This window comes from Xiphias gladius, chromosome 22 (genome assembly GCF_016859285.1).
Source record: "Xiphias gladius isolate SHS-SW01 ecotype Sanya breed wild chromosome 22, ASM1685928v1, whole genome shotgun sequence".
NCBI classification, from domain to species: Eukaryota; Metazoa; Chordata; class Actinopteri; order Istiophoriformes; family Xiphiidae; genus Xiphias; species Xiphias gladius.
In genome coordinates this window covers 14,989,647-15,012,999 of record NC_053421.1, presented here as the reverse complement: position 1 = coordinate 15,012,999, position 23,353 = coordinate 14,989,647, and the positions used below count along the sequence as shown (strand labels likewise).

Here is a 23,353-nt window from a genome sequence, read left to right as displayed (position 1 = left end):
CGTTTATATCAGGAGAAGAGGGCGTGAAGTGTGTTTTATCAGCCTTGTATTTCTTGTTGACTCTTGAAGCTGTGGGAACAGTGTGGCTCGTTTGTTTAATAAAAAGTCTATGTGTAAAGTGGCAGTGTATGATGCTGATAACAGAGCCAGTTGATTGTAATACAAAGTAGTATAAATAAGGAACCCAGGGATTAAATCTGTGATAGTACTCATACCTTATTAATTACTTACGAGATACAGTTTATATTACTGATATTTGCACAGTCTTACTTCAGTCAGCAGAAATAATCAAATACCACTTACACTGCATTTAAAAACATTATGGAATTCCTTATCAAATGTAGTCACAAAAAAAAAAACTACTCATGCTTTGCACAAACTTCTGTATCATATTCATCAGTCGTATCTATTATTCCTTATTGATAATCAGAAAACACAGAGTACAGTCATAAAGGAAACATAGCGTAATTCACCTTACAAATTAGAGGTGAATGCAGAAACAAGGGAATTAAAAATAACAATGTGCATCTGATTTAATCAATATTTAATTCACTTCTGAAACACTCCACACTCTTAACACGTCACAACAGTGACTCCACTTCGACAGAAAGGTAAACCTTCATTACATGGCTCCAAGCCAGCTTCCTTCTGGGGCAGAACCTCCCAGTCTCATATTCTTACTGTTTGATCCCATGGTAGACTATAGCTGTCAAATCATACTTAAAGGTGCTATATTTAAGTTTAGTCTGCCACCGATTATGGTTTCTTGCCAGGTGCAGGCGGCACTTGCCAAGAGCTTCAGCCATCATTGCGTTTACAAGACAAAAGGTTATAATATGCACTCTGAGCTGTGCTTCTTCATCAGGGCAGACTGGATGCTACAGTAACTCACTATCGGAGAGAGACGAGACCAGCCCATTGGGCCAGGGCTAGCTGATGAGATTGCTAACTTCAGTTGAAGCAAAGAAGTGATAGAAATAGAAGCACAACAAGAGTAAACATTGCTGTTGCTTTCCACCGGTGGTAATTTGAAATTTAATAATATGAAATTTCCAGGTTTGGGATGGTATAAAAAAGGCATTTGGTTACCACCACTGAAGTAGATAAATTGAAGAATAACTGACCCCAATCTACAAATACAAGTAACAATGCAGAGCTATCAAAACTATTATAATGGTCACATCCTGCATAAGATAAATCATGACAGGTTTATATACACTAGCTTTTATTGTGTTATAGGTCAGAACTTATTTTTGTTAGTTTTCCCACACAGCATTAAAAAACACTAGACATTAAGAACAGCATCAATGCACAACATGATTTTAAAAGATATAAAGAGAATTTATTAAACAGTGTTTGTATTTTAATATTACCTTTCCATCCAATATATGTATACCACTGAGACAATTTCGCAGAAAGCAATGTTACCGAACATAGGAGACAGGCCAAGACAGGAGAGCAGTATTAAGAAAAGGACGGCCCACACCGGTGAGATGGGCATCTTGGTGATAGCCTCATCGAACACAATGAAGGCTAAACCAGCTCCTTCAACTCCCTAGGCCAAAACACAGTAAAGTGTAAGAGCAAATTATTATATGCATCATTTGAAAATAATGTTAATTTTCCACTAAAAATTGAAGCTGCTGTCCTGGTGCATAAATAATCTTACTCAGACCTGCTGAAATCTTTCCTCACTGAGAATGTATTCAAGTTGCAGTTTTTCAGATCCAGCTTTCAAATAACCTCAGAGTATGTTTCATTAAGACGCTGAAGAACCTGATTGTAGTTGCTGTTAATGATGTTGCCATCGGTAGGATCAAAGACATTTAGTAATGCTATGATGTTTCTGAAACCAAAAATTCATTAGGTTTAAGAGGTTATCACAGTTGATGCATTGCTGAGGAAAAAAAATATTGTATATTAGCTGTCAAAATGTATAATTAAGAAAAAAAGACATAATCTACCCTGAGAGACAATCCTCAAATGTTGCTCTGAAGCCATTAATGGTGTAAACAGTAGTTGCAGCATAGACAGAGGTCATACCATTGATGATAGAGATGGACACTGCATCCTGCTCACAGCTGTTACTAAGGACAAAAATTTATTTTTATTTAAAGTACAGTGCATATACCTGTTACTTTAAATGACGTGGGCTTAAAAAAGATGTCAAACTTACTGCACTAAGTTGTAGTTAGAGAAGGAAATGAGACCACCAAAAGCCATGAAAAGGAATACAAAACATGAGCACTCGGATCGAACCATGTTGATGGCTTTGCCAGCTCTGTTAACTGGAAGAATTAGTATGTTAGAAAATTATGGCTTTATATGGTACCTCTCATGAGGAATTAGGGTTAAGGTATATTCTGATAAAACGGATAAAAATGGGGTTATTAAAAAATAAATATATGAAATATGATTAATCTTGGCTAAAAATATGTCTGTATAAAATTTTATCCCCTTAATTGCCACAAAGCATTAAAACATATTAGAATAAATTGGTATTCAATGCATTCTGGTTTGTTATCTGCAGGGAGACAGTGTGATTGCTAAAATCATTTTAAAAATGCAACTTACATCTGGCGTGAAGAGAAACTTTACTCCATTGAAAGAGCCTTTCAGGGTCAGTCCACGGATCAGAAATATTGTCAGCACCACATAGGGGAGGGTTGAAGTCACATACACAGCCTCAGGAAAATTAGATATTCACATCATTATTGTTTAGCTGAATGAAAAATCTCCTCTAAGACTGTAGGAAGCAATGCACTGTACCTTTCCAGTGGTCTCAATCCCAGGAATGATGCAGAGATAGAGCAGAGACCACACACAAGCATGGCATAACATATCCACCACTGCAACCCACCATCCTCATCAATCGATAGAGTTGTGTTCAGGGTCTCCCTGTACCAGAAATAATCTGCGGGGGAGCTCCTCTCACACGCTGAGATAAATCCTGACAGCATTTAACAACTAAAATTAAGAGTTTCTGATATCACTTTTCTTTCTGAGGGAGTAGAGTACTTGTTGCAGCACTACCAGATAAATTGGCATTCATGGGACATCAGCTCCAAGGCAGAGACTCTTGAAATGAGTTGAAGAAATACCACAGAATCCAGGCAATAATGGTTTTGTAGTAAAGACTGATTGTCAGAGATACTGACATGGATGCAATACGTTCAAAGTAATGTTCTGGTTTCCAGCTAGGTATCTACTCTAGCTCTTTGTCTATCTACCATCTACTTTATGTATCTACAGTGTGTGTGTCAGTGTTAAACATGCATTTCATGTCGCATGCACAAGACATCTATTTATGTGACTATTATTTATGTACAATAATAACAAAACGATGGCACATGGCATGGCTTAAGTAGAAAAAAATGTTACTTAAAAAAAGGAAGGAAATTCTTCAAAAAGGCAACTAGTTTACAAATGACTTTTTGCTTATCTGATTGCAATTCTTAATTTAAACCTAGATGGGCAGTTTAAATAATACTTTGGCAAATACGTCTCTCTATATTTCATTATGTTTAGATTCTTACATTGATACTAAATATGATACTAATCTCACAAGCGATTGTCATTACAAAGGTTGCAGATCCTCTGGTTTCTATCCAACCCTTTATATCTTCCAATGACCTTAGGTATTCTGGTGTTGTTCACTGTAAAATTACAAATTGCCTGCCTTTATTTTGGGTTTTCATGCAACAGATACTTTCCAACTTAAGCTCTTGTTTAAACTCTACATCGATATCACATTATGTCATATTTCTGAACTCACTTTGCCACTTTTGCATAAACTGAAAAACTTTCAGCCTCTGTTTAACAGCTCAATTCAACCAGTTAATGTTGTTACATTTTTACCAGCTGGGACAGTCTGGCTGGTAGTGTTTTCACCTTATGAGTCTGTGTGTGTGTGTGGGTGTGTGTGAGATGGCAAAATGTGGTCCTGGAGACACCTACTGTAGGGGGAACTACCACACAGGCAGTTTTGAAAACTTTGGCAGGTGTCTGTCTGTCTGTCTCTCTGTCGTTTGGTTGACAGATTTTGACACCACAATAGTCTCACGACCGTGCAAGAGACATTCACGAAACTTTACAGGTGTGTAGTTGACGTCAAAATGAAGGCCAAGTGTGAAGATTGGTGTGGTCCAAGCAACGGCACCGCAAGTAGGTGGCTGGAATAGGGGCAACTCTAGGATCAGACCTTTAGGGGGCTCAGCACCAAATGGAAATGTGACATGCATTCAGTGCTTTGCAAAAGTGTTCAATCCCCTACTAAATCACTCATTTCACTGAATAACAATTAATACATTAATATTTTTCTATATGATATTTTAATAGAAAACAATAATACTTTTAATGAATTACTAGTAAGTAACATGAGTTTTACACAAAATATTTTTTAAGAAAATGAAAAATGGAATATGCTGCTTGCAAAAGTATTCAACCCCTTGAACTTGGCAAACCTCAGTTCAACTAGATACACAATGTTACCTTCAGAGGCAACCTAATTAGCTGGGTGGTCTGTAATGTATAATAATGATGGTTCAAAATGAATGTTCACAGATTTCAATATAATGCACCTGTTTTAGAGAGGACCCTCAGTTAGTTAATGGAACCTGGGGCAAAGACTCAATCATAATGACCAGAACTTAACAAAGTAAGTCAAAGATCAAGTTATAGCAAATCCGATATGAGGAGATATGTACAAAACATTGTTTCAGTCCACCATTAGGGACAGTCCACCATTATAACTATGTGGTCTCGACTACCTGTCCATTTTCTCACCTGGTTCTTTTTGCTCTTCCTGTCTCTCTCTTTCCTCCCTCTCGCCATCCTCCTCTCTCCCTCTTTGCACTGCAAATCACACACAAAAAATTGTAATCATCTAGAAAAATGACAATCTGATAATAGATAAAGCAAACAATCGGTATTTGTGATGTAAATAAATGTAAGAGGAGGTTGGGAAGAATCCACATGTGAAATCATTGTGGAGTCCACTGCAATGAATGTGGACAAAACAGAAGCTGCCTTGGCATTATAGGTCTTTGGTCTTGACTATCTGTCCACTTTGTCATCTGGTTCTTACTCTCTCTCTCTCTCGCCCCTTCTCTCCCTATCAATCCTCCACTAACCTTCTTTGTGCTGTCAACCAAAAGGCAAACATAGCGACCAAACAGAATTAATAAATTAACAAGAGGAATTAATTGATAACGTAAGCAAAAGCGAACTTTGTCAGCTAAAGTTCTTTGACACCATTCACACCGTTGAACTATAACCAGGCACTTTTTAAGTCACAGTAAATGACAACCAATTCGACCCCACGTTCTCTGTCAGAAAATCCAGCGGTTTCATTCGCTAGAGTTTCAGCTCGCTCGTGTTTTAACATCTGCGCCAGCACGTTCACCAACTTCACCTTCTTGTTCTTACTCTCCTTTGGTTTTACTGGTGTGGCAGCCTACCAGTGTTAAAGGTGCGTGTTGCCACCTACTGCATCGGAGTGTGTAGGATCATGACTCTATAAAGAATACTGGATGAAATGATTTCAGAATATAAGAATAACAAGTAGTGTTAGTATTTGGGGGAGCTGATATTAAATTTAGGTGTGCTTCAGCACCACTTTAAAGAGACTAAAACCGCCAATGGCTTGGGAATAGGGAAGGTAGCCCCCCCTTTACTTTACGCCCACGGCCCACATTCGTGTGAAGTCGCGGATCACTGTCTCCCAGTTTCAATCGTTCCCGTCCACCGTCGGCCATGGGGTAACACTTGTGAGGGGATCACACGGTCAGGCGTGGTGGGAAAAAAAAATCTGACACAGTTAACCTGTTTCGCCAAACGCCCTCTGGTGTTGTGTGTCCCCTCGCACCAGACACACCGTTCTGGGGTCGCGGCTGGTGCGATAAGACCAACCCCAGTCACCCAGGATCCGCTTGACCTGCAGGACGCACGGCCACGCATATATTGTGCATGCTGAACGAGTATTTCTTACATCATTCGACTGAGTTTAGTTTCTTTACCATCTTCCCCCTAGTAGCCAATAATTCGCTTTTTCTCACTGCGATACAAAGTGGGAATCTCTCCAGGTCCCTATGGACCGTGTTGTTGCAGGTTGTCAGGGCGTCCCGCCAGCTTCAGTGCAGTGTGTTCTATGCACTCTGCTCTTTCGCCACTCGAGGCCGCCATTGCGCCTGTAAAACGAGCTGTGTCGGCCCGGCTGAGGTCTGGCCGCCGCGTCTCCCTGGCAGGGACTGTGCTTGAGGAGGGAGCCGCTTCCCATCGCCCTCACAGACCAGGCGCCAAGTGTAGCAGTCCCGTCCGCAGTCTGCCTCAGCACCTCAACCGCCCGCTATGCCCTTGGATACCGCCGCCCCGCTCATTTCCACATCGCTCTGACTAACCGTATATCTCAAGGAGGTACCCTGGATCTTTACTTTTGGAGTGTTGTGTTCACTGTCCTGAGTCCTCTGCGCTGCGTGAAGCGAATGGAGAAGGTCCAAGGATAACAGAGGGTGCAGGGTTTTGCTACTGCAGAGGACCTGCCGGTAGCTCGCTGGCCCCGGGGCTTGCGCGTCTGTCACGGGCTGTGTCGCATCCACTATTTTGATCATCTAAAATCGCCTTGCATGGATACACCATGGCTACGTTTATATGCAGGGTACAGTTCTTAGATGATACTGATCCATTTAACAGCACCAATTTCCCCGAGCCCACCAGACCACCTCTCTTCACTTTCAGGGAAGATATTCCTCTGATAAATCAGATTGCTGGAGTCCACAGGCTGCTCAAATCTCCACAGAAGGTATGCAGTATACTTCTTAGTTTCTCGATGTTGTATTTGTTCTCGTTTCTTTACATGACTGGTGAAAAGTTCACGCCTACGAAATTCTAAATTAATGATTAGCTTGGATGCGTTGATGGGGTTACTACCAAACAAACCTAATGGACCATTTGTTGAGTAAGTGACTTGAAGCATTTTGCTGGTATGGGATGTTGATGCGGCATCAGTATACATTAAACAGCTATTGCATTTAATATGTAGGTATGATAGGCCTATACTATGACACTGTTGAACAATTGGTTGCTTTAGGTGATACTGGAGTGGAGTAGACACCTATTATTTGGCTGTGGGGAGGCAGGCATCTGTTAATTTTTACCTCAACCACAACACTAATCCCCTTTCAGTTTGACCTGCTTTTCTTACTATTCATTTTCTAGACTTTGGGAGACCTTTCAAAAATCTGGCAAAGTTTTGTGACAGTTATTTTGTGTAAGAGAAAATAAATAAAAAAAACAAGGGAATAGAGAATGTGAAGCTGGTACACTGAATGTATTAATAATGATTGTTTGACTTCATTTAAAAAAATGTAACCATCCCTCAACTTTTAGTTGGATTCTTCTTGTCTTAACTATGAAGGAGCTGAAGAAAACTAACCTTAATGGAAAATAACATACTTTGCATTTGTGGTATCATGAATGGACAGGCTTGAAGTCCATGTAAGAAACCACTTCTGCTATTGTCACTACGCAGCCCCAGTTAGAATAGGTGGGGTCAAATGGCCAGTTGGTCAGTTGTTGAGAGATGGAAGAGGGTAATTCATGCCCCGGATTGTCCTAGATCTGGGGATTTGAATTAGAAACCATCTCAGGATAAGAATGCATTCTAGTGTACCTCCACATTGTTGTGTTTGCTCAGCTGGATCATGTCAGTCTTTATTTATTCCTAAATCTTTGAGAAGGTGAAACAGTACACATTGTTTTGGTTGCAAATGTTGGCCTTCCCAAGATCCACAACTGCACAGCCAGCTTTAAGCAGCTCAAAATAACTGAATGTTCCTCTTTGGTATGGTGTAATTGCCCTGTTTAAGTTTCCCAAAAGAAAGCCAGTGACAAATAATGTAAACATATAGCCCATTTTCAATTTTTTTTTTTCTTCTGGAGACCTCTCAAGGCTATATCTTCTGAAATGCTTGTTTCTCTCTTCTGATTAGACCATGTGCAACCAAACACATTTCCTAAAGACCTCATCTACTGTCCTTTAAATTTAAACAAAGAAAAGGGGCCATAGCATCTGAGGTTGAGTCTTTCATTGAACATTAATCTTAGTCTGGTCCGGAAGTTGCGTAAATAGAAAGTTAATTTGGGTCTTTCTTCATTCTGTCAGATCAGAGGTACTCCATCTTGTTTGAGTAGAGCTGGTAAGATAAGTCATGGAAGCCTCAGGATGCTGTGGATCACCACAAGCCTGGCTCCCATTCTGCAGCCCACTCAGCCTGACCAGCAGGATGGGATGGAAACGCTTTCCACTGTTTGAGAGAAGAGAGGGAAGCGGGCAGAATTAAGAACACAAACAAAGAGCTGATGTGCTTTGCACAGTCGACTGGGCTCAGTTTAGCAGTAGGCCAGCTGGACCGCAAACTAGACAGAGAGGGAGTACCAGTGGTAGGCTCTGCAGCGCTTGGTTAGTGAGATTTGGTCACATGGGCATTAGTGGTTAGCAATAACTTAAGGGAGCATCCCTTGTACTTTTCATAAAAAGTAACACTCAGGTTGATGGCAGGACACCACATTTGAGCAACAAGTTCTCTGATTCACACCCTCAGAAATTTAAAGAAGTGACTTTGGTATGACTCTGTAATGACCTGCGACAACAAACCTGTTGTCTTTGAGCTCTGTCACTATGGTGCATGTTGACCTGGTATAAATAGCACGCTGCTAACACATGGTGCCGAGGGAGTCAAAACAGCTAGCATATGCTGTCTCTGGGCTGTTCCTGTCAGTTTCAGTCTAAAGTTTTAAGAGGGAAGATCTGTGTGTGTGTGTGTGTGTGTGTGTGTGTGTGTGTGTGTGTGTGTGTGTGTGTGTGTGTGTGTGTGTGTGTGTGTGTGTGTGTGTGTTTGTGTTTGTTTGTCAGTGTGGTTGTTATTTATACTGTACTTGTGTGTTGGACTGGGTTGTACATGGGATGACACTTTGGCTGTGCCGCTTTACCGCCTCAAACATCAATTAGGAGTAACTGTTTGTGAGTTTTAAGCATCAAAAGCCGTTATGCAGATTTTAAATATGAAAGCAACAAGGAGTCAAACTATAAACGCCTGTTGTGTTGCAACAACAGCTTTGTTAGGGCAGCAGACCTAATTTGAAATCAGTTTTTCACCCTGTGGCCTTTTTGAAAATGTCGTGCCACCATGTATCATAATGTAGTATCTAATGTATTGTATTGTGTTATTGCAGTAGTACTGTTAAATAATCTGAAAGCTTGCATAGAAATTCAAACACTTCTTTGTAATAGAGCATTGGTGGTAAAGACACCAATATTCACCCACACATAGTAAAGCTTAAGCATCTCATCTTTAAACAAGCTTTTCTTTTGCTACTGTAAAAGGAAATTATAACTAGTGGCTCACCATCTGACTCAGCCATTTGCTGTTCAAATTCTGTTGGAGTTATTCCAAATCTACAGTTTTTGTTAGCACAAATCAATAAATCAGCAGTCCTTCATGTGCTTTCTCCTCCGTCAGTGCTTTGTAGTTTGTGTCTCGGTGGCCTTGAGGCCTTGCATCAGTTTGCAAAGCAGAATTCAAGGGAGGGAAAATGTGGCTAAGTCTTGGAGAATGAACTCTCACTTTACCAATTTCAATTTTTGGGCCGGTTGTTTTCCTGCATTTTTTCTTAAGAAATTACAGAGTCCCATAATGAGAAGTTATGTTAAATGCTGTAAAATACAGGTTCCTCGTTCATGCCTGTCAGACCTCCTTTGAATTCTTTTACACATTGTTATGCAGAGTTGAGGTTTTACCGGTCTCTGCATTTTGGAGGGTTGTCTTAGCAGAGGGCTCCTTTCAGAAGAATGCAGCATCCTCGGACAGACTCATCCTCTGCATGTTTGACAGGATGTTTTTTTTAAGATCACTGTTGTGGTTTCTCTTTCATGCATCAAGTGTGTTTTAATTTGTTTTAAATCCCTTGCCTTCAGAGGAACACCTCAAATACCATCCTCACCTTTATCAAACAAACTCAAAGCTTTTAAAGTGGCTTACTGTAATTCCTCGTTTGATTTAGAGTCCGGTGTAGTTTACAGAAAAAAAATGTTTACAGTTGTCTAACACAGGGTTAACATTTGCACAAAACTATGCACAAGACAGTTTTGTTGTTATTATTAGGTTATTGTGAGTTTCAAATGTGCAAGTTTCCCACAGTATATGCTATCTCATTCCAGACGCCTTTCCTTTGTGGAAGACAAAGAAATTTGGAGTGAGATAGCAGATTTAAATTGGAAATTGCATAGTGTTTATTTTTAGTCTCTTCTGCCTTAACTGCCTCCCCGGTCAGTGGACCACAGTATGGTGGTTGAAGGGAGAGGCCAGACCTCTGTGTGTGAGCAGAGCCCTTGTGGTTACTTGTCTTGACTTGGCCCTCACAGGGCCACCGTGGGTTCAAGTCCTGGGCGGGGGACAGCTAAGGAAGCCTGTGCTATTGCTAATCTCGTAGCACTGTTCCTGGATTAAGGGCCATTTAGGTGCATCAACCCGATGGCAGGATCTGTAATCATTAATCCATGTTGATTATATAATGAGAACCTAAAGTGGCACCGGTTAGAGGATGGATGAATGGTTAGACGGATGAGTAGATGGACGTACAAATAGGAATTAATTAATGGACAGACTTGTATAGTTCACTTAGACTTTCCTGCCTTTTGTCTTTTGGTCTGTTAGTCAAAACTTTGTGTGTGGTAATGCATTTCTTGGTTCCACAGTTCCACAGCTAATTACTGGCTACAGCTGCAAATTCAGCCCTATGTTTTGTCCATTTCAGGTTGTGATACAGAGCGTAAATCTGAAAGAAAACAAACCTTTATTTTTTTTTTTGCCCTTTTATCCAACCTGTGAACTTCAACAGTACTTAAAGTATGATTTAAAGAACTATAAAATATACAAAGAGTAAAAAATTCTAAAATAATGAACTGAACAGAAATAAGAAAGATTATTGTTCAGGAATTGACTGCATATTTACCCAGGTCATGAAAGCTTTTACGCTTGCAAAATATTTTTTTCTAGGGATATTAAGTGGTATATTTTCTGCTGGCAGTAGCAGCAACAGCATTTCATTTGAAATAAACAGAAGAAGAAGAAGTGTAGTGTTAGAATAAGCAGTGACAAAGAAGGAGTCCTGACTTAAATTGTGCATATTTTTGATTCAGACATTTGGGAGACCCCTGGTGGGGAAAAAAACAGACATTCAATGTAAAAAGTTTTCCTTAGTTTAGTGTCTTACACGTTATGTGGTGGTGTAGGGCCTAACCACTGGTCAACATATCTGATTTAGTGTGACTTCTCCTTCATGCTACAATTCATATTACTGTCACACCATTTATTTGCAGAGGCATGTCAGTCCATATGCATAAAAATAGTAGGCCTGACTTTGGCCCTTATGTCTGAATTTCCTGTCACTCCGAAATCTGTCCTGTAATCTGTAGAACTACATGCTTGCCTCCCCTCTCTTTGTACAGTACAGCTTTGTTCTTTTTGGTTTCTGCTCTGTCTACCTGTCTCCCTTTCTTTCTATCTCTTTCTCTTTCAATCTCTGTCTGCCTCACTGTAAGAACATCAACAACAACCTTAAATAAGACTTGTCACAGTCTTAAAAACAATAGGATTTCTTGAGCAATTAAAGTTTTGGGTGCATGTTTACTGCGTTTGCCTCATGCTTTGCTCATCTCTGGTGTCCTCTCAAAATGAAGATTTTCAGCCCTTTAATTCTTACAGCTATTATATTACCAATAATCGTCTGGTATACCATGCATGGAAAGCAAACAAGACATCTCAGAGTCAGAGAGAGAGTTCGGGAGAGACAGAGAGTTATCCTAAGCAACCACATGTTTTGTTTCAGTTCTTAAATATAACACAGTCCTTGAGTGTTGTAGTGCAGTAATACAAACAGAGTGGCTGAACAGATCAAAGCCATCAAACCCATAATATTTTTGCCAGCCTTTTTTCCTTCACGTTCAATTACTCAGTTACTGTCATATGTTGGGGGAAATTGAACTGCATCAGACCTGGCAATAACTGGTCTAATTTTAAAAAACACATGGTTTCACATGATATATATATTTTTGCATGTGTTGCTCTTCTTTTAAGAGAAAAACAAAGTCTTGCAGACCCCTCATTTTAGATAGGTAAATACTAATTTAGGCAAGTGTATCACAGCCTTTCTACCCTACAAAGCCCTCAAAGTGTGCTAACAAGAAAAAACAAATTTATTGGTTTCAGTATATTTGTGGACTGTGTAGTATGTTGTTGATTTACACACCCTGGCTGTTGATGGAACAGAACAGTGCCACTCTCTCAACTTAAGTCATATGTTTGCCCTCCTGTAATGGTATGTGTTTTCCTGTCCTCTCCTTCACTGTTGGAGCTGCTGTCCTGCAGAGCTGACAGACACTGAATATAAATAGGTTAATATCTCCAATTTGGAGGTCAACCAGACAAGTGAACAGACACGCTCGTTCTTCATCTCCTTGACCAGAGTCAGCTGATGACAACCATTCAAAACCAGACAAATCATACCTCCTCTGCAAAATCATCTTGCATGATAATAGTTTATCAGACAAAGGGTGCAGGGAGATAAGAGGCACCAGACTGCCAAGCTGCTCCAAATCTGCATGACTTCTCTCCAACCTTGCACAGCTTGTCATTGTAGAGTGTTGACAGCAGTTGATAAAAGAACTTTCTATGGTCCATTGCAGACTAGACATAAACCTAAAATACACTGCGCATTTGGCCAGTGACCCATAAAAAGAACAAAGTTGTTATGTTTTCTATACAACTAGGCTTCCAAATGGCCGAAAACATCTCCTACTTACTTACTGTTAAGCTTTCTTTTTGCATGTTGAGTGTTAATGGTAGGATCTTCGGAGCACTGAAGACTAATCAGTCTTTAACTGTGTCTTCTCTCTGTTTAGCCTGATGACTGTGCCCTTCAGCTGTCTCATAATGGAAGCTACCTGGACTTGGAGTCTACCCTGGCAGAGCAGAGAGATGAACTGGAGGGATTTCAGGAGGAAGGAGGGTAAGAGAACAGTCACCTCTGTCTCTCTCTTTGCCTTCACTATCACCAAACTTCAAAAGCAAACAATTGCATGTACACAACATGCTGACATGAAGAAAAAAACAAAACAAAACTCTCCATTACTGCACTAAAGTTAAAAATTGAAATACATTTAGATACCTCTATGAAAAGTTGGTCATATATTCCTTGCACTTCAAAAGGTGCTGCTGGGACTTGTGCCAGAGCAGCTTGGATTGAAAACACACGAGGGACTGGCAGTGCCTATCAGGTGGATAATGTACAGTACTTGCCAGACTCTGATTGTCCAGGACTAGATTGTTCACGCTGTTGAACTAAAACATGAAAGTAAATTGTATTATTCAAGAGTAAGTGACTTAAAAGTTTTTGATTACAACAATCTGGCTTTTAAAAACAACTCAAATGTTTCTCTGCTCTAACAGTCAGACATAATCAGAACGATGTGATTACTGTTTTTCAAGAGAGAGACATATAAATTCAGGCAAGATAAGAGGGAAAAGATACAGTCTTTAAATCCTTGGCCATGGGGATATGTATTAATATCCTGTATAATTTGATTCTATTACAGTGATTTGAATCATAATGATACCCATTTTGTTCCAGGATGAATTTGTGAAATAATCCCCTCTCCGGCCTCAGCTGATTGAGCTCTCCTGCCCAAAAGCTGCTCTCAGGAGGTGGTTTGGTCTGTTGAAGAACTGAGGGGACGAGTTTTACCTCACTCGAGGGACTCTCCATATCAAAAGCCTCTCAGCACTTTGAGAGTTTAGAGGAAAAATATTGAATTGGAATTTTAAATATAGTAATAATACTATCTACACAAATTTCAATGTGTCAGTCAGTCACCATATGTCTCAGCAATCTCGCTGAACCTGGATAGATCATTTTGTCTGTGTACAAGTCAGCAGAAGCTGTCACTAAAGCACTATATTTGGTGTATTTTTTAAAGACATGCCTTTTGAAACATGTGATGTTGATGTGGTCGTATAGTAGGAACTCAGAGTTTGAACATTTTTTTGAATTTTTATAGTCGTATTCATAGCCTTGTTTTCTTTTTGTAACAAACGAAATGTCTCAGTGTACAGTAAATGTAAAGTTTCCATGGCATTCATCCAGTCATGTCCCTTAAAATACCTGGCCTCCCTGGCTGAGTTGCAAGAGTGATGTCATCTAAACCACTTATGATGTGTAGACACGTCTCATGAGTAATTCCCCCTCATCTTTATTGAATGTTACCTCAGTGCTCTCATTAGAAGTGGCCAAACTGCAATTGTATACCCTTTATCATACAAGTCTCAGTTTCTAATTTAGCTGTATTGTTTCCTTGTAATACAAAGTTAAATGAGGCTCTGTCTTGACATAACTCCTAGACCTGGATAAGGAAGAGAAAGGTTTATAATTGTGTTAGTTTCATTTCAGTTTCATACACTTCTTTGCCCAGTTACTTTATTGACTCCATATGTTTTTTCATGTACTGTGGAGTATGTTGATATATCATTCGTGTGCCGCCCACTTTAGATGGTCACAAACCAAAGGTTGGCATGAGAGTTCCTGGTTGGCTAGACCACAAACTTGTATGGATTTATTTGTCTAACTTGGAATTCATAAGCTGCTCTCTGGCTTGGTGTTTCTATTGGACGTTGAGAGAGCTGTCCTTTCCCAGTTCCATCTGAAATTGTTAGGAGCTTATGGGAGGCTATTGAGAGCTGTGAGGTTAAAGTGGTCCACTTCTTCTCTCGGCGAAGAGCGAGCCTGCCAGGGCTTGTGTCGTGCCAGCTGGCGCAAGCTGGTATGGATGTGTGTCATTAAACCCACACAGTGTTGTCTGAGGAGACTGGGGGTGAAGGTGGTTAGCCAATTATTTTGTAAAAATAGGCCAGTTATGATCGCTGGCTTTTTATGGTGCTCATATGCCCAGGATTACACCCCACAATACTTGGTGTGGTTGATGTGATGATTATTGAGCTTACAAAAAGTCTGATGGGGCATTTTCACCTTTACCTTTTTACTTATGTTGTTTTTGTCTTAACTCTCCTTTTACTGCATAACAGATCTGTCAACAGCAGTCTCCAACTCCAAAACATTTAACTTATAGAAAAAGAATTTGTATATTTCCAAGTTTGTTTGTTGTTTATGAATTTTATGAGTTGATGTCAAAGTAACACCCCTCCACTACCTCCAGTTAACAAGCTTTGAAATGGTGCTTTCATTATTTTTGCTTTAAGCCCAGCCACCTACCTTTTGGAAAGAGAATTGTACTATATTCATACACTGCCTGAGTGCCTGAACTCTCCTGATCATTGGTCATTGAATCCATCTGTAATTGATATTAATGACAGGTTACATTCCTGAGGCGCCTGTGTCATACCTAGTGTCTTTACAATCAGATTAAAGTATGATCCACTGACAGAGCGCTGCAGCGCCAGGAGATATCCATGTCACGGGAGCTTAAGGGCCATAATCACTTCCACACTGTGTTATGAAGCTCAGCTATAGGAGATTGTGACTCATAAATCCCCTGTCCCATCTCTGATACAGTCTCACTTCAAGTCATAAACTGACCATACAGCCCAGACATTTGCTCCTACATATCTGCACACTTTTAGGTCTTCAGCATGTCATTGAGGTTTCTAGCTGTGATAGATTGATTGACCCCCTACACACAATTTCCTGCATTCGTAACCCTGAGACGAGATGGAGTCTGTGGGACATAGTTAGGATCGGATGGCCTGACCTGTGCTTACAGACATTTATAGTCCCTGAATATTTTTGTGGATTACATGGATTGAAGAGCGGGAGCCTGTTGGACCATTTCTGGGGGAATTTGGGTCAGATGTTGTCGGAAAAATGTTGTATTGAACTCATGTGTGGACTTGATTGTTGGACGTGATGTTGTTTTTGCCCAAATATGTGACATTGATTGGCAGATGAGTAGTAAAGTAAGTCTTCAAGGACATGTTCACTGCTTGTCTTTAGAAGATAACATGAAGTGCTGTTAATGACTGCATAATTGATTCAGCATGTGAAATGAGTAGCTGACACACAGCACAAAAGACGGCACTTTTTAATATTTCACTGCCATGTTACATGCAATACACATCTACAGGCCAACAATTTTGTGCTGAATATGCGTCTCTTGGTTTTATTGCGTGTCCTTGATGTATTCGACAACAAGTTAGAAGTCAAACATATTAAAATCCAACTCTTCTTGCTCTGTAGGCCTCAACTATTCAGAGTTTCTCATCTTATCCTTTCATCTCTCATAGGACAGCTCTGCTTTCATTATTTTCATTTTTTTCTGACCCACTTGGACATTGTATTGTGGACTCTCACAGCACACAAGATTTTCATTTGTGGAGAAAAAGCACATTTGAAAAGAACCAGAGGAATTGTCAAACGCAGTACAGTTTAAACGTCAAGGAAGGAAATAAAACACCAGTTGTACCCTCTGTGTTTGCAGAGCAATTTAAGGGTATTATTAACAGAATAGAATTGCTTGCCGATTGTTCAGTGTGTATGTGTATTTGGTTATGTGTGTGTCTGAGTGTGAGACCCGGTCAATGGTTAGTGAAGCAGCCCCTCAGAGGGAAATTAACCCTGTAGATAGTCGTAGGCTCATTCATCAGCCCCACCTGGCTCACTCGGGCACTGCGGCTCCCTCCACACAAAAAAAGGCAGGAGTTTCTTGAGCATGGGTGTTCACCAAGAAGTGCTGAGTCAGTAGACCTCTGTGGGGCCTCTTGTCTGGGATTAATTGGTCTTCAAGGGGAAGTACTGGCTTTACTGTATTCCAAGTATGTGCGTTCACTTTCTGTGGGTACACATTTTGTGTTGTTTTATAAACAGGGCCAATAATGCTGCCTTAGATAAAGCCACAGAGGATGGAGCTGGCAGGCACCCACTGGTCCAGTTGCTGCTGCTCTGGGTATTAGGATTAAGACAGAGCTTGATAAGGGTGCTGTACAACAAAATAATGTGGGGTATATAATTGGCAGGTACAGTTGTTCAGTATCCACAGCTGCATTCCTGTATGTAACTTTTGATAGGCAAAGTGATGGTGATAAATATGAGATTTGCTCTGTTGATAAAAGGTTTATTGTCCTCTCCTTCTCTTCATGTGCAGACTGAATAAAAATGGCCATATGTTTTCAGTTAATCTTTTATAAAGCAATCTCATTTTGACCAGTTGCCTTGGCTAATGGTGAGGAAGTAAGATGTAAGTAAGAAGCAATTGTTTTCGGTAATGGTCAAGCTTATTCATTTCATGACATTATTAAAAAATAGTCATGGTTATTCAAATGGTAGCAACTGTGGTATTTCAGAAGCATGATATTTCACATGATGGATCAGATTTAATAGGAGCTTGGCTTAACATAATTATACAGTACCACCACTGGAAGAAACCAGAACATTCTGGCACAGAAGAACATAAGACCAAAAGAGGACCAAGGCATTCAGTAGGTATTATAGCCCAACATGTCGCCAATTTGTTATTTGGCTGACATTCTTTACAGTTATGATTATTTCTGAAACTTTGGGCCCCACCTTTTACAAGCCTGCAGCACTGTCTGTGGGGACTGTCCAATTTTCATGTTTAATTGGTGAGGGGGGTCTGAAAACCTCACTTATATATTCCATGCACGTCTGTTTAATTTGATAATGAGCATGTTGGCCTGCCTAGCCTCAGGTCTTGGTTAAGCACAGGGATACTGTTGCAGCCAAGCAGAGAGAAAGCAGACGTTCGTGACAAAATGGCTCTGGTTACCCATTTACTTCAACAGCATCACAGAGGATTAAGTTTCTGTTTACCATCTCATCTCACCAGAGAAGGCCCATGTTGACAGATGTTACTCCTGTGTCACCTCTGCTTGTTGCTGGATATTATATTTGATAAAGAGTGAGCATATACAGACATCCCCCGCTATGTAATCTGCTTGTGTGCATATCGGTTCAGTCTCCCACTGACTGGTCGGGGCAGGAAACATGTCAGTATGTCTGTCTTTCTGGATTGTGAAGCATTTATGCAGTAATGCTTCTTATGTATGGTGAAGCAGTAGTATGATCTGCCTTCTGTGTGGATAGGCTTTTTCTCTCATTGCTGCCTTATTGTCACTGACAGGGACAGTCTGTTGCTGGCACTGTGCCAGTCTGAACAATCACACAGCCTTTGTGCAGGCGGCATAAAAGCCCATTTGTCAGAGAGCTGAATTAGGAGGGGGGTGTTGCACGACACTACCTGCTGTGCTCTTGTCCCAAGTTGTGTCTGCTGGGTTTGTTTGTATGCTACTCGGGTGGTTAAAGGCACAATCTATGATTCAATTTGTAAACAAAAGGCTGGCCCCACCACGAAAATTCAAAACACTGGATTGGAATGTGCTTTCTCTGTAAAATTAATTGAGATGACACTAAAACTAAATTGTAAATTGTAGGTTTGTTTACTTTTGGGATGCAAACACAGGCCGAAATGTTTTATTATGACTGGCTAATAAACGCTTGGCTGATTCCTGCCATAGAGCGCCATTGTTGGTCAAAAACTATTAAAAACACATCAGTGAGCCACACTCTTGCACATGGTGACTTGTTCCTTCTTTACCATGAATATGAGGAATGTAGTTTATTTTTAGTCAGGCCCGCGTGCACTATCCTGTACAGGTAAATACCCACTAAGGCATTGTTGGTTTTGGTCCTTTCATGGGATTTGTTGACACTATTTGCTTTATCCTTTAGAACAGCACATTTTTTTGACTTCAGACTCAATACACATAAGAGGCTGCCCTTCTAAGTAGGCAAATTATCCTTTGTATGACAACAAACTACACTGTTATCACATTCACTTTCACAATTTAATAGAATTGAGGTGCATTGTTGCCATCTTTGTTTGGGATTGTCATTCAGACATTGTAAGCAGTTGACAGGATGGTGATAGGGTCTTGGCATATCTCCATTAACACAGGGGGCGGAGTTGCCCTCTGACTTGCTCCCGTCCTTTTGTTTTCACCAATGGAGACCTTTCCCTGGTACTATTCAGCAACCTGTTCCCTGTTGTGCTCAAAAGGCAAATATTAAAGGGTTTGGATAAGACTGTAATTTGTTGAAAAAGAATTTAGCTTGAGGATCATTTTGCACCTTTGCACAGTAGCCGTTCAGCTAAATTTTCTTGTCAGCACTTGTCTGCCTCTGGCAAATTGATGGCTGACTTAGATTCAGAGACATTCTGTTTCTTTATCTTGATACAGTTGTGTGTGTGTGCACTACCCGCACAGAAACACAAAAGCATGTATGCACACACATGCGTACAAATTGAAATAATCACAGCGGTCCTAATGTTCACATAACATTTCTCTTTCTCTCCATTTGTCTTCACAGGAGAGGCAAGAAACACAGCATTATTCTTCGAACACAGCTATCAGTCAGAGTTCATGCCTGCATTGGTGAGTAATAAACCGTATTGTAATCTAAACTGTGTATTCATCACATCTCACTTTATAGTGGTTAATTTGTCTTCCTCAGTCTATATCACCAGTGAGGTATGGGCTTTAATGACCCCTATTACCAGTGGATTATTTTATTAAGGTCCTTGTTGAACTTGCACAGTGGCAGTTTTGGGAAATGGCATAGAATTTTAATTTGAGTGAGAATTAACAGCATTTCAACAACGCTCTGAAAACAGAGCACTGGCACAGAGCAGAGACTGAAAACATTTTACGAGTTACTGTGTTCTGTCACTTTGTTTTATTGGGCCTCCTGGTGTCTTAATGTAATGTGTAATGTGAGGGGGACTAGCACAAAGAGCTGAGTGAAAACATATGCAAAGACGCATGCACGTGGCATGCGTGCAGACATACACACAAAGTGCTTATCAGAGGTTGGCTTTTGATTAATCTGAGGATGCTAACTGGCTGAGCTTTTACGAACTGCTACGTAGTTCGTCAAATTTTGGCACAAGTTCCTGTTTTAGGCTTAAATCTCCCACAACTTTTTGGCAAAAATGCAAATGATAAATGGATGTTAATTATTCTGCTACCTTGTTTAATGCATGTGCAATGGAAGAAATGAAAACCAGCCCTTGTAAACCAACTTGCCAGAGACTTAAAGGGCACTATGGTTGTAAGTAGCATAACGTGGAGAAGCGCACATTCTCACACAAAGACACACGGGTTTCCTCCACAGACTTTAAGTGCAAAAATAACCCAATGCCTGGAAAAGCTATTAGGTTGTAGATTGTCAGATTTTAAATTTGGTCGTTTTTCTTTAGCGCAGTAGAAGTCAACCAAAGGCCCAGACGTTTTTCATTTTAATGAAGTCACTATGATCTGAGAACTATCTCCGATAGTCATATCTGGTTATTTATTCATGCTACTGATGCATGATGTGTAATGGAAAGGTTTGAAAATTCCAGTGGATCTTTTATTGAGATTGTTCTGTTTGACAGCTCATTGAACTATTGGTGAGACACACAAGAAATGACAAAGACAGCTTTTACTTGAACCTGATAAGGTCTAGTTTGTACATGTTGATGTCAAGAGGATTTTTCTTTGATGCTCTTGAAACTATAATTATCTAACTGATACATTAAACCTACTAGTTATTATACTGTATAAACAGGTTTTAAAAACCTAAATTCCTATTGTTAATAATATTGCTGTGTGAGGCTCCCTGATTTTAGAATACTGGATAGCAAAAAGACATTTCCAGTATTTGCCTGATGTAAAAGACTGTACTTGGCTGTACTTGTGAATATTTGGCTGAACCTTGTCCACACGCTACTTTAGACTGGCTTTACCTTATTCTCTTCTCCTGCTGCTGCTTGGCTTAGCTTAGGGGAGCCTGGGGAGTGACAGACAGACTTGCTGCTCTTCTCTAAGTGGATGATGACCCTCTCTCTCTCTAAGTTGACAGCCACCTGTTGCCCTTCACTAGTCTTCCTCAGTGGCTGCCCACATGGCTGGCGGATTTGTTTCCTCTAGGCGAGGTGGTCACTGTTACTGTAACTTGTCCAGACATTTGAGCCTAATTTTATCTGACTTGAGGGCTTACCTTGTAGCCCCACGAGTGCAGAATTACTTACATGGGAGATAATTCGTTAGTCTTCCAAAGACAAATGGCGTGGTATTCTTTAGGCTTGCACTTGCTGCGTATTAAGGGATTGAGCATTTTCCTGCTGTCAGTTCATAAAGACCAAAATGGCCCCAAAGAGGAGCCCCCCCTTACTGCCACAGTCTTTTGTCTTTCTATAATGAGAGATGTTATGCAATGAAAAAAAGCTGCACTCTCTAACAATAAATTGCTTTTGGAGAATAGTCAGTACAAAACGTACAGAGACAGCAGAGTGGCTAGACCACTGTGATTTTCTGATTCCCTACCAGTGCTATTTGGATATGACTGGTTTAGTGCTGAATAAAACCTCCCATTTTTAATGTATCCTCACCGAAGATTGGGTGCTTAATGAGCACATTCACGTTGTTAAGATATTTTGTTTACCCCAGAGGCCCCTCCGTGAACATGAGTGATGAGTTGGTTACAGTCGTGATTGTAATCGGACTCATTTAGCACTATTTTGTGGAAAATCCACTGCATCTATTTCAACTTTTAATGAAGTTGTACATAACTCTGTTTAGGTTATTTATTTTATGGTTTTTCTTCAAATTTACACATCACAGGGCTAACTTTCAGTTTGTCTGCCTGTGTGTATGTGTGCGTCTGTGTGCCACTGTCCATGTGTCATGAACCACAGCAAGACCTAATCCAGGCTTCCCTAATCATAGTCATTAGCTCTCACATACGTATGGCTCTGCGTTGGACCATTTGGAAATCTTTGCAGCAAAGTCAGTGGAGGAAGGGAAGTGCTAATCCAAAGAGCTAATGGTTTATTAACCGTTTTTTTACCGATCCACCTCTGGCACAGCCATTTGCTGTAATCACACAGTGAGGCAATCCAGGCTTTTTTTGTGTACTAAAAGTGCCTGTCAGGCACTACACAAAGGTTTATCTATGGGTGTTCTGCAAAGAGCGTAGCATCATTAGCCTGACCTGTTTTATAACCACTAACCTTTAGTTCAGATATAGCCCTATATTTGTCCATAGTGGCTTCCAGTATGAGCTTTCCTGGACCTCAAAAGGCAAAATCAGTGTTCCCAAATGATAGATGTGATGAATGCCACTATATCGGGGTAACATGAAGGCCTTTGCATATTGGTCTATATGCATGTTATACAGTATTACATGATGTGTGGCTTAATCCTTTGAGGGATAAAAAAGAAAATGATTTTTTAATGGATGTGTTTTTGTCATTAGATAACCAGTAGTGGTGAGGGTTTGATCTTTGTTTACATTTGTTTGACCAGTGCAACAGCCTGGGATTTAGAAAATAAACTCAGCTCGTCTCTCTCTGTGTGTCAGCATTGGCCAAAGCCTGTTTATATTGTTGGGCTGTTATTGTTGTTGGTGGACTAGATGTGGTAGCGAGGGCCTGATTAAAGCAGCCTTGTGCTCATTTTAGGGTTGTCTACTGTGTAGAGTAGGTCCTCTTTATATGTGCCATTTTTTTTCTTGAGGTTGCCCGAGTTGTCTCGATGTGATGGTATGGATAGTTTGAAAACAGAGAGAGTGTGGGCTGCAGAATGTTTCAGTGGGGATACCAAGTTAAGAATTCACAAATTTCACATATAGTATGTTTTGTAATCATCAGCAACTCTTGCAAAGTAAAAACTCTAAAATGAGTAGAGTTCACACAGATGTACAGTCAAAAGCTGCACGTCTAGCAATTAATGAAATGTATGTAAAGCAGGACTAACATTTGATGTGGTAACTCAGTCAACTGCAATACAGAAAATTCTCCTTGATCCCCTGAAAATCATCTTGAACTCTGTAACTGTCCTACATATTCAAAAGTTTTTATGTGGAGACAGCTGTATATCAGTCACACCTCACAGATTAGTGCGTTGTATGGAATTTTTTTTTTTTTTTTGATTTATAGAACGTAGTAATTATTTACCAATGTAGAAATCATACATTTGAAAGTGGAAATTTGTTGGTATTCCCCTCTAAGAACAAGTTCATCTGTCAACACATTGATCCCGCTTGAGGACTGACAGCTGTAATCAATGGTGACACATTCTTAGTGGATTATCTGCCTTGTCTTTTACAACCTCTTATAATCCAGGCTCAGGACATGATTCATTGTGACCACTGCTGACTTGTGTTTCTCTTTTGTGCTATAATGTTTTTAAATTGGTAGTTTTGATCTTCAGTTTGACAACTGAAAACTCAA

The 23,353-nt window shown here is 40.2% G+C and overlaps 1 protein-coding gene and 1 pseudogene across 4 annotated transcripts in view; one reads left to right on the top strand and one right to left on the bottom strand.

The window, feature by feature from the left end:
- Positions 1-1,177: 1,177 nt before the first annotated feature.
- Positions 1,178-6,277, bottom strand: LOC120783972 (annotated as a pseudogene).
- Positions 6,248-23,353, top strand: part of fhod3b (formin homology 2 domain containing 3b) — an 86,791-nt gene continuing 69,685 nt past the window's right edge. For 2 of the 4 annotated variants that reach the window (XM_040116765.1, XM_040116768.1), the window contains exons 1-3: positions 6,248-6,799; positions 12,959-13,065; positions 19,450-19,514. In XM_040116765.1, the coding sequence (XP_039972699.1) occupies positions 6,635-6,799; positions 12,959-13,065; positions 19,450-19,514 (337 nt within the window). In that variant the 5' untranslated portion in view covers positions 6,248-6,634. The remainder of the gene's footprint in view (positions 6,800-12,958; positions 13,066-19,449; positions 19,515-23,353) is intronic. The other 2 variants (XM_040116767.1, XM_040116766.1) reach the window with 1 other exon arrangement.